This window comes from Macadamia integrifolia, chromosome 10 (assembly GCF_013358625.1).
Source record: "Macadamia integrifolia cultivar HAES 741 chromosome 10, SCU_Mint_v3, whole genome shotgun sequence".
Classification (NCBI taxonomy): domain Eukaryota; kingdom Viridiplantae; phylum Streptophyta; class Magnoliopsida; order Proteales; family Proteaceae; genus Macadamia; species Macadamia integrifolia.
This window is the reverse complement of record NC_056566.1, coordinates 31380432-31392444: the sequence shown is the minus strand read 5'-3', so window position 1 is coordinate 31392444 and position 12013 is coordinate 31380432. Positions and strand designations below refer to the sequence as shown.

Here is a 12013-nt window from a genome sequence, read left to right as displayed (position 1 = left end):
AGCATCAAATGAGAAGAAGAGCTCGTGTCATCAACTACACATAGCCATCCCAATCAGTCCCCATTGCTTTCAACAGTTTCTAACTTACAGAGACATTTAATTGCAGATCTATCTCTTCCCCATACCCATCAAAAGTCCCAATTCCTTTAATTAAAACCACTTGACCCAACAACCCCCATCTCCAATGTTGGCCTAAGATTCTTCCTTGATACCCCAGAACTCAGCTTTCTTCACCTTTGATATGCTCTCCAGAACTCCCACAGGTGATACGTGTCCCATCACAGTTACCCTTTTCGACTCCAGATCTATACTGAACGATGTCACTCCTGCAACATAAAATATCACAAAACTGATGAAATTTAAAAGAAGCTCTGACTACTTAATTAATTGTATTGTAATGTGTAGCAGCAGGTAATGTAAAAAGGGTGACAAATAAGAACGAAATGAAAATGAAAACTACCTTCCATCTTAGATAAATGTTTCTTTACCTTGCCAGCACAACCTTGGCAATGAAGAGATACTCTCATAACTACTACCTGCACCACCATTTTTTTTTTTTGAGTAAATCAATCTATTAAATTAAAAAATAAAAAATAAAGATTCTAGGGAATCAAAATTTGAATCCTAAAATTTAGTTGTTACCTCGTTGGCTGCAACCCTGCTCACAACATAAAAATGGAATAATTCACCTTTCTCCTTGAGGTCACAAATACCCTCCTAGGTAAAATTATTTCTAAAAATACCTTTTAAAATTCTATTTCTCTGATTGCAAGCAGCGGCAACCCGATAGAATAAAGTTCACAAACTAATCTTCCGAGGGACATTATATTTTTTAAAATTCAATGAGGCACATGTGTGTCATTTCTTTAATCTGGATTCTGACTTAGAAATGTTTATTTTTAGCATCATTGATTTTTCAACCAAACTCGCAAATAAAATAAGAGGCAAATCTAATATGGTAATTCTTCCTCCAATGCGAAAGGAGAGATTTAAACCACCATACTATACCAAACCAGAAAAATTGCAGTCGATCTCTGATGGCCTTGGAACATGAAAGAAGGTAAAAGATCACCTGAAAGATGGGGTTGGAAGCGGATGAAGTGAGCGAAGAAGGCTTCTGTTTCCGATCTCGATCTTTGAGGAAGGACGATAATGGCAATGGCGGTACCTGTCTACTCATCATGGGATGCTTATCAGCAAAGGGGGAGAACCTCTGAGACTCAAGGAGGTGATTGTAGTTGGAGTCGATCAGCATTGTGTGAGCGCGATTTATGGACGACGACCGGTCTGGCCTCCTTGGGACGATGACTGACCGTTTGTCGCCGGTCATGCACACGGCTGTTGCTGCTGGTGACTGGCACATGAATCCTTTGATCTTCTTATTCGTCTTTCCTTTCATTGCTCACAAACTCCCTGAGAGAGAGAAGCCTTTGGTTGGAGGAGATAGGAGACAGTTAAAAAATTAAAAGGAGAGTAGAATTGTAGAGAGAGAGAGAGAGAGAGAGAGAGAGAGAGAGAATTAAAATGGTGAAATTGACATGCGTTCTTTATGAACCCAGCCAACCAATCGTCCATGAAACTGAAATGAAATTTTTGGGTTTGATTGATTTTGGTTTTGATCCGTTTTGAATTCGGTTTGTTTGATTTTGTCTAATCTATTTAATATCAGGTTTGATCCGATTTGGGGTTTTCGGTCTGGTTTCACTGGTCCTGGGCCTCCTGGCTAGAACTGAAGCCAAGTTGTAAACCCTGGACATCCAAAATGACTAAACTACCCTTCTATCTCAAGCTGCCCTTGATCACTGTGATCAGATGATCAAAACTTCGATTAGCTACAGACAACTTGATCGGGAAGGATATGAACTGTTTGGGGACATTGTTAAGATCTATTAGTCCATATATAACTCCGCCAACTAATTAAGGCCAAGCATATCAGATGGTTATGAGCTTTAATTTTAATATGCGACTTAAAATAAGAAATTAATTAGAGCGTTTCAAAACACAGAGAAAACGGAGAGAGTTAGAGAGATTCATCCTCCCAAATTGAAGTGAAAGAAAGTGAAAGACTGAAACTGAAAGGGATGGCCAAAAATGAAGGAAAACAAATTAAAGGAAAAAAGGGGAGGAAAAATTCAGTTAATAGTGCGATAAATGAGATTGAAAACGATAAAGGTTATTCGGTTCCAAGTCTAAATCAAATGATGAGTATGGATCAGGTTTTCGTACAAGTGATCCAAGAATGGTTTTCATACGAGGACTTGATCTGAATTCATAATCTTTATCCAATCATACATGGATGCCTATCAGTCTGAGCTCTCTTAAGCTTTGAACACATTTTTCTTTTTTTGGGGGGGTGGGGTACCAATGGGCATGTAGGCTTGGTTAGTCTCACAGGGCCATATTGACCCCACAATCACATGGGTCAAGTCATACTAAGGTTGAATGAGAATCATTCACCTTTTACTAGAATCAATAAAGAGCACTAATTAAATAATATTCCCGTATAAGTGATCTCAAAGGAATAAGAGTAGTCGAACTTATAACCACACGCTTTTTGGGACAAAGGTCCTTTACTAACTTCGTTATCCCTTTAGGTTATTAAGCTCTTAACACGTAGACAGTGCCACTTAAGAAAAAGTAAACTGATTAAAGAGGACATGGGCCTTCTCTCTCTCTCTCTCTCTTGTGAATTGGAGAAGGCGGAGCAGATCAGGTTCACATTCAAGAATATTCTCATACGCTCTTGAACCGTGGATTAATCCTCTCTCTCTCTCTCTCTCTCTCTCTCTCTCTCTCTCTCTCTCTCTCTCTCTCTTCATTTAATAATAGATTTCAAATCTATGGATTAGGAGCGTACAAGAACATTCTTTTACGTGAACCTAATCCACTTCCGACAGAAGCCCGATGTAAACACAAAACAATAACTCTTTTAACACGGTATAGGTAAGCAATTAAGCAAGGACTGGAGTCACTGGACCGACCAAGCAAATGGTAGATATGGAGGATAGAAGACTGAGCATCATTAAGTCTTTCATGTTATACAGGTACAAAACTACCTTACCAGTAATAGTCCCTGCCATGAAAAGTTTAACCACTCCCTGGCTTGCCTTATAAAGCCCATAAGTGCATAACTACCATCAGCGGTCACTGCCATTGAAATTTAAGCTCTCCCTCTGTGCCTTATAAAGTCTTTTTCTTGGCTTTTCTTGGGGGGGTGGGGGGGCTTGAAGGACCACACTACCTGCTTATCTATGAGAACAATGAAGGGCAGAGCTACCAAACCTCTACATATCATGGTTGTCAGTATTGGTATCAGATCATTCTTATCAGCCGTATTAGATACATATCAATTGAGATCGATAACAATACTTGACCGAGCCGAATCAGATATACTATCCTTTCAGGGGTAAAATCATAAAAAAAAAAAAAAAAAAATGCACTTTTATGAAAAATGAAAGTAAAATTGATCCATTCACACCAATCCAATCTGCACCAATACCAATAACTAAAGCCATGCTACATACTTCAGATAACATACCATCAGGAATCAATGTTTACTCTTATCAAAACTAACAAGGGTGCTTAGTTTCTTCTGGTTGAATTTCCTGTGTGTGTGTGTGTGGAGGTTTTTAGAAACTTCTGCAGCCCAGCCATCTTGAGACTGTGATGTGTCCCCATCTCCAGCAGACATCCATGGAGGATACTGAACAACTCTATCAAAGCTGCAATGAGGGTCTGTCCCGAGACTCCCGACCCAAAGGCAACCTAAGTATCCTCCTCTAGCATCAAACTCAAAGCTTGCTAGCTAGGTCACAAATGATGGGGCAGAGGGTCCTTAAATGTGGACCACTAGGAATTGAATGTGAAAGATAAGATGGCGAGTGAACACATTTAAAAACGTCACCAATCACCATATGTCTATCCATTTTGATGGGAAAGAGGTTTCCCTTCTACTGTTCAAACTGATTCAGACAATGACTCTCTTTAACTCACAGGCAAGATAACGTTACCCACTTGAGAGGCTACTGTGCCACCACTCAGACCAATGAGAGATAACACAGAAACATCTTCTGCACATGGGGCAAGGGGCAACACAATATTGTTGCACTCGCCTGAAGCACCATCCTTAAACATATGGTTCATCTTGCTGGCTTGTAATAACGAAATGGGTTCCAGTGTTCCACTACGGTTTGATTACCCTCTCTAGAAAATAGTGTCACAACTTGGTAGATAGAAGATCCCACCCATGAATCAGGTTCCTCTCCCTACAGTAACTACTTCACCTCATTTCATACCATTCATGGGATGGGGTGATTACCCACCTATCCATCCAATGAACAAGTTTTTCCTTAATTACCCACTGTCTCGGCAAGGGAGGAAGTACATGAATCATAAGACTAGGCCAAGATGATCTCTATAAGCTCACTTGCCAAGCAACCTTTCTCGATTTGTTCTCTGATGTTCTTATGAAAATTTATGCCAAGAATTTGTTAAGGTTACGATTTTTTTTTTTCTTGGATAGGTAAATATCACGAAAACTTGATTGATGCTCCACATGATTCTGATGCAAACGTGTCGTTTCTAGGCATCATTAGATTTAAATAGAGGAGAGAAATAAAAATTATTATTCCAGGCAGGTGATTAGCGGACGTGAAGCTTTTTTTTTCTCTTTTATGAAAGGGAATTTTTTGTTTCTTATTTTTAATTTTTTTAATGTGTGAATCCATTGCAGAACTTTTTGAGAGGTAAACTAAATATCACTTCATTTTGTGAATTCCTCAAGGTCGCAAAGAACCACACACCACTTCAAATCTTCAATAGCTAAGTTTTAGTCTAAAATAAACATAGGAAGTTATCAGAAAAAAAAAAAGTCTTAAATTCTCCAAAAAGTTATAAAAAATGTCATTACAACATATACGAATTTATTTATTTATTTATTTATTTTTCGGAGTGAGGTGGAAGAATTGCATAAGACCTATAGAACTATAATACACTCCACATATTATCCAAGGGCACCATTCATCATCACGCACTCATCTATATGAGCTGACAAAATGAAGTGTCAACATGGCCCTAGACACATCTTTAGAGAACTATGTGAATAATGAAAAAAAGAGAAAAAATTCACATGAGTGGGTGAAATGATGATGTGACGATTTTTACCATTGGTTTGATGGTAGATGGTTAAAATTTGCATAAAAATTCTTTGTGGTGAGGGAATGAGTGACAATGAGGATCCAACGACTAGAGGTACATGTTGGGGCCCTTCTAGCCATTGGATCCTCTTTGCCACTCACTGCTCACTACAGATGTTTTGAACCCTTCAAAGTCTGATTTAAAAAAACCCTTGGTTGCAATCCAATGCATCCTGGTGATGCACACTTGTGATATTTCCACCACTAATATCCATTTTCACATGGTCCTGAATTTTCAAATCTCTATTTAGGCTAAAATTTTAGCTCTGAGAAGTTGAAAGGAGGAACTCAGATTTTATTTATCCACAAAATTTGGGTCTCATTCAATCTAGCACTTCACATATATTTGGGCCACTTTGCTAATCTTATGAAAATGGATAGTTTGAAAGTTTCATTTAAATAAATTAAACAAACAAAATGGATACAACTTAAGGGGACTATGAGGTGGGAATGAGGCTACAAGGTCTGACGCGATCCAAACATAAAAATATATATGCATGCAAAAATACAAGAAGAAGAACTGAAAATAAGGAAAAGACATACATAACAGAAGCCTCATTTATTTGGTGTTGGTAGATTGATTTATTTACCTCCCTTGTGGTGATTGATCTTCCACAACTCTTGAAATGAACTTAGAACATCTGTTTTTTCTCCAGAACAATTGTTGTCCAATGACCAATCCAATGATTAAACCAGAGCAATATCCTGCTAAGGCAAATATCCAATCAAATGAACTTGTTGCATCATCTTCTTGCTGGAATGTTGATGTTGGAGGTAATGCTCCACACTCCCTTGACAAAGGAAACCCACATAACCCTGCATTTCCTTCATAGGAAGCATTTGAAAACATGTTGAACTGGTTCCCTTGCGGTATACTTCCTGCAAAGTTGTTATAGGATAGATCCAAGACTTCAAGGGAGGTCAAACTCATCAATTGTCTCGGGATTTCACTGGAAAGATTGTTGCTTGAAAGATCTAGTGACTCAAGTTCACTGAGATTCCCCAACGAAATCTGGTAGTTTACTCATATTGCAAGCAGTCATCACCAAGTCTTGAATTTGAGCATTCATAAAGTTGCCATTGGAAAGAAGATTATTTGTATCCTCCACTAAGTTGCCAAAGTCATTGAATGAAAGGTCAAGCATGGAAAATGTTCCTTTGATTTGGGAAATTGAATTCATCAGGTCTTGTCCTTGCAAGTTGTTGGCCCTTAAATAAAATTCAAGTGGACCAAAAGAAGAAGAAATGTTATTAATAGGCTCATTTTTTAACCCTCTAAATTGGTTACAGGACAGATCCAACGTAATCAATGATGGGATAAAAAGCAAATAAGAATGGATTGGCCCTCATGATTGGAAAAGCTCCCCCTAAAAGTAGAGGGAATTTCATCATTGAAATTGTTGAGTGAAAGATCCAAATCAATTGAGTAAGGTTTGCAAGAGAAGGTGGGATTGGTCCAGACAAGTTCAAACCCCATAAACATAAAGATTTCAAAGATTTGAGATTCCCAATTGAACTTGTCAACTTCCCTTGGAATTTGGTGTTGCCAACGCTAAGAGATTCAAGAGTACTATTGACTTGAGGGAATTCAGGCAAATGAACTGAGAGCTGAGGATTGGAAAACAAGTCTATGCTCTTTAGGTTAGGTTGAAGGAAAACATCGCTCAGAAAATCTCCATTTAATCAACAATCACATAGATTAAGTTCAGTCAAAGAACTTTGTACTGTGGAAGAGATACTTGGATTGTGCTTAAGTATGAGTACAAAAAGGAACCGAAGGTTTCAAATCGATGCATCTATGGGGCCTATAAGCGAACAATAACCCATTGTCAGCATTTGAATGTTAGGGAGTGAGGACGATAAGTGATGACACCAACCCCTATTCTTTTTATCTGACAAATTCACCCCATCAAGATATAGTTCACTCAAGCTAGATAGATTTCGAACAGGTTCTCTCAAATTAGGTATATCAAGTTGAGGGATTGTATGATAAGAGATTTGAAATTGGTTATACCACCCATTGAAAGAGAGGTCAAGATGAACCAAATTGGTCAGTTGTGACATTTCTGATGGGATTTGGCCACCAAAATTGTTCACAGAAAGATCAAGATAAACCAAATTTGTAAGCTGTGATATTTGTGATGGGATTTGTTTTGAAAAATCATTGTAGGAGAGAATGAGCATTTGAAGGTGATGAAGATGGAAGAGGCTGTTTTTGGAATGGATAGAACCTGAGAGTGATGAATTAGAAAGTTCAAGGCGAAGTACATGACCAGTGGTGCTGTTGCAGGTGATGCGCTTCCAGTAGCAGCAATCAATATCTGGCTTCCAAGACTTGAGAGGGTCGTAGTTTGAATACGGAACCACATAGAAGTGCTTTTGCTTCAGTTGCAACAAAGCAGACCTCTCATCATCAAGTTTCAGTTGCAACAAAGCAGACCTCTCATCATCAAGACATAACTGGGGAGAAAGAGAATGAGATGGACATGGAGAAAGAGGAGGAGAAAGGAGACAAATTTGAAACAAAGATAACAAGATGATGAGGAAACACCACCGCGACATATTTCTATACCTTCAAAGGAACTAGAGGAGGGTTGATTCAGAGCAAGAAAGTTTGGCTTGTAAAGCACTAGATGATTGATGAGAGCCTTCACCATATTGTATTTATAGACACAAGATAGGAGGACCCCATATGGTTTTATTTATTTATTATTTTTTTTTTTCATGTGAGTGCCTTAAAGGCATGATATAAACTACAAATATGCAAAGATTTGATAAAAAAATTACAAATATGCCATGGTATTGCATTATTATGATGTGACATTATTACAAGGGAAAAAAATCACTATCTGGTCACTATGAAAAGACCATCCTACCCCCTGGTTGGATTCATGTGTCTCTCCTAGTTGTTATTTATGCAGATATAGTGGCTATCTGATCAAGTACTGATCCCCAATTCTTAATGTAATTATCTGAAGGAAAAAAGTTTCCCAAAATAGAACAAGAATTAGATCGAATAAGCCAAATTGAATAAAATTCGGTTCTATTTGAGTATAAAATTTCAGAATCGATTTATTTCTATATTTGATTCTAGATCCAATATAGGCGCTGAATTCAAGGCCCAAAAACTTAACCAAATTGGGATACTAGCATATTATCGTTTATTAATATATTATAGTATATGGATTGACTACATTAGCCGAAATCAAGCAGTTTAAGAATCGAAATTGAACCAAACCAAGCAGAATTGGTTTGAGTATTGATGCTCGATTCTGCTCCAAGTCATAACTATACACTTTGGAATCAAACCGAAACCAAAGCCAATAACAGACTCCAAACTTATTTTCTCTCTTACTTGATCATGTGCCTTTTGGCTTTCATTTCCTTCTCCCTCTTTCATAAATTTTTTATTGTTTTCTCTTTCTTACTTGATCATGTGACTTTCACTTTCATTTTCATCACACTTTTTTTCTTTTTTTCTTATTCATCAGGGTTAGAGACTTCAATTATTCTTTTATTGCGCAATAGAGGTGGTAGCTCAAATCCGATGTCTTGAAACCTCTTGATACAGAACTCAACACATAACCACACACCTTGAGACTTTCCAAGGCGTCGGATCTGCACTGCAACCTCTATTGCACTGTAGAGGAGCCCTTCCGAAATATCCATGAAGAGGCCTTCTATTTTCATAACTACTATAGTTTCGTTCTTAAATAATAATAATAATAATCTATAGTTTTGGTGGTGTTAGGGGAGTAACAAAAACGGTGTTATCTGTTTTTAGTCACGGTCTACTATATTTATAGGCCATTTTCAATGAAAAGACCCAACGTGGCCATTGGATGCCAGGTCTTGTGACCTGTGAGGGTAAGGGTGAAGAAAATCTTGGAAAAAAAAAAAAAGCTAATGCTTCCATTCAATAATCACTTTGGCTCAAACTTGAGATTGACTTTCATTTTCATTATAAGGAAGGAGACTCGGTCTTATGGGGAATGGGAAGGCTATAGAACATGTGGTTAAACTTAATAATATAAACAGGCAATCGCATAATTGGAAAATAATCAAAGTCTAAGCTTTATTTAAGTGATATTTTTGTCCGGTGAGGAGGGTAACAAAAACAAATTTTTTTTTCTTTTATCTTGTGTTCAAGCCTCCAAAACTTTTCTATCTTTTTTGGCTTTCTTTTTTAAAGTTCCTTTTCCTTTTCTATCCGTAAAAATAAATTTTTATTTTATAAGTAATTGTGGATCCATCGCTTCATCCTCTTTGCAAGCTGTTTCCTTTCCAAAATTTTCATAAGAAGAAATATATAAAATCACAAAAAATACAGTAAATTTTTTTTTTTCAAATTTTTTATAAGATAATAAAGATTTTCAAAATGCCTAAAGAAGGGAAGAAGAATGAGATAGCAAAAAGTGGTGATACCCATCTGAAAGAGAGGTTGAGAAAATTTGGTCAGTTATGAGATTTTTTATGGGATTTGGCCACCTAAATTGTTGACAACACGATTAAAATAATCCAAATTTGTAAGCCTATCAACAATGTGATTGCATGACATATCTTACGGGGTAAGGTAAGGAAAATTTGAATCAAAACACAAATGCTTTAATCAATGGTGACTTTGATTTTCATGTAAAGATAGAGACTTGATCTCGAGGAAATGGAAAGGATGAGCAAGAGTGGATGTGGTTAAACTCAAGAACATAGGATTTATCTGCATAATTGGAAGGGAATGATTGTTTTGAAGTGTAAGTGATTATGAGGGCTATAGTTAGCCTTTAGCTCCGTATGGTTGGAGGAGTAACGTAAACGGTGCAACCTTTTTCAAGTGACGGTCTGTTTTATTGATAAATCATTTTGCATGGTGATGCCCAACGATGGTGACTGCATGACAAGTCATGTCGGGGTAAGGCTAAGGGTAAGGCTAAGGGTAAGGAAAATCTTAGAAAAAACTAATACGTCCAAACAATGGTGAGTGGTGACTTTCACTTGACTTTCATTTTCATTATAGAGTTAGAGATTCAGTCTTGTGGGGAATGGGAAGGCTCTAATTCTTGATAAGTAGGGAGAGGGAGATAACAGCCAAAAAGTCTAGAGTTTGAGTTCTGATGAACGTGGGCTTTATGTTGCATAGTCGTACCAAGTGTGCTAAGCAATTGTTGTCATCTTTACCATCTTTTCTCAGAAGAAATAAAAAAATCATAAAAGAAATGACATTGCGGTCCAACGTTTCCCATGCACACAGCCCCTTTTTCAAGGGGCGCTATGAAAAGACTCCCCTGCCCCTTGAAATCTCTCGCTCTCTCTCTAAATGAAAATTTCCATTAAACTAAAACGATCTGTTTACTTTGCCCATACCTAATGGGTTTTCTTCTAAACTGAAGTTTATTCAACCAGAAAAACAAATGTCTGCATCAATGTTACCCTTCCACAGTTCACCGTGTTAGATACTTAGATTAGGTTTTGCATCAAGGAATGATTCTTCCTCTCTAACATACCTACCTTGCACATATGCTTAAAGTGTTCCTTTTGCTGGCTTTTACCAATGGCTTTGTTTGATTGCAAGGGGAATGCAAATTTTTTATATAAAGTGAAAATTTTTTCCCAAGAAAAATAAATTTAGATGTTTGATTGCAAGGGAAATATATTTTACATGTAAAAAAAAAAAAATTCACTTATACACTAAAACTTTCCTTTTTATTTTCCCACCAAAATAGGAAGAAAAAAGAAAACCCGACACTCTCCCCAAAATTGTAAGCTTTTGTAGCTTTTCCCATACTTCCATTTTATATCTTTTGTAACCATTTCTTCCTCATAGAAGAATGTATTCTACTGTTCTTATTGTGCCAAAAACATGAAAGGGGTATTACTGGTTCCAATTTACTAAGTTTGGTTGGATTACTAGTTTTTTAAAATTTTATATATATTTTACATCAATTTTACATCCAACCAAACAATTCTGGCAAATTAATTTCACTTCACTTCTGTTGCAACCAAACAACTTAAAAGTAAAAACAAATTTCCTTCACTTCCCTTTCTTTCCCTTCACTTCCCTGCCCTTTCCATTTCCCTTGCAACCAAACGCAGCCAATGGAAAAAGATCCCAATATTATGGAATTACACTACACAAAAACCAAGGAATTGAAGAAAGCCAAAAACTCGAAGATAGAAGATCCCACCCATCCATCGAATGAACAAGTTTTGCTTTAATTACCCATTATCTCAGCAAGAGAAGGAATGCGTGAACCATACAATTGCACCGGGATGATCACTATGAGCCCTCTATTGAAGCAAATAAACAGCCCTTTGGTTCTGCTTGAGTGCAAGAAAAATTAAAAACGAAGTAAAGTAAAATTTCAAATCTAATAAAGAATCTTCTATAATCAATACATACCCCACATGGTTATATGTGCTATATCTAACAAGCGGTACAGATATTCATATGCATTGCATATCTTCTTACTAGAAGCCCTTGAGGGCGTATCATTTTGATGAACGTGGCAGCCTGGATTATGTGACGTGGCCAGTAACAATCTATGGTCAGTTACCGTATCGTGGCCGGAACGGTGAAGGATGGGACAACGAACCTCCTGCCAAGAGACTAAGCTTGAAAACCTTCCACATGTTAGAAACAAGTGCAGCAAAGTAAATAAGGAGTTGTAATCTATTTCTCCTTTTGTAAGGATTGATCGGTGATATGATTAGAATTCATCTTTTTCTTTGCTAGTATCACAGAGGCAGCTGAAGGTCCCGCCATATGTACCTTGAGAGACACGGCTCATGATACAAAACCAAGTCTCCAACACCCTCCCACCCCC

At 37.3% G+C, this 12013-nt stretch overlaps 2 protein-coding genes across 3 annotated transcripts; both read right to left on the bottom strand.

The window, feature by feature from the left end:
* LOC122090499 (protein SODIUM POTASSIUM ROOT DEFECTIVE 1-like) lies at nucleotides 1-1782 on the bottom strand. 2 transcript variants are annotated; one of them, XM_042660118.1, is made up of 3 exons: nucleotides 1073-1782; nucleotides 461-536; nucleotides 1-326 (listed from the first exon to the last, which is right to left on the bottom strand). In XM_042660118.1, exons 1-3 carry the CDS (start codon nucleotides 1397-1399, stop codon nucleotides 193-195), a joined length of 537 nt encoding a protein of 178 aa, XP_042516052.1. In that variant the 5' UTR covers nucleotides 1400-1782; the 3' UTR covers nucleotides 1-192. The 2 variants fall into 2 exon arrangements, with proteins under 2 accessions (XP_042516052.1, XP_042516053.1); XM_042660119.1 differs by having other exon boundaries at nucleotides 489-536.
* Nucleotides 1783-6977: 5195 nt separating this feature from the next.
* On the bottom strand, nucleotides 6978-7757 carry LOC122092391 (receptor-like protein 43). Its single transcript, XM_042662704.1, has one exon. The coding sequence runs from the start codon at nucleotides 7755-7757 to the stop codon at nucleotides 6978-6980; it is 780 nt and encodes a 259-aa protein (XP_042518638.1).
* Nucleotides 7758-12013: the final 4256 nt, after the last annotated feature.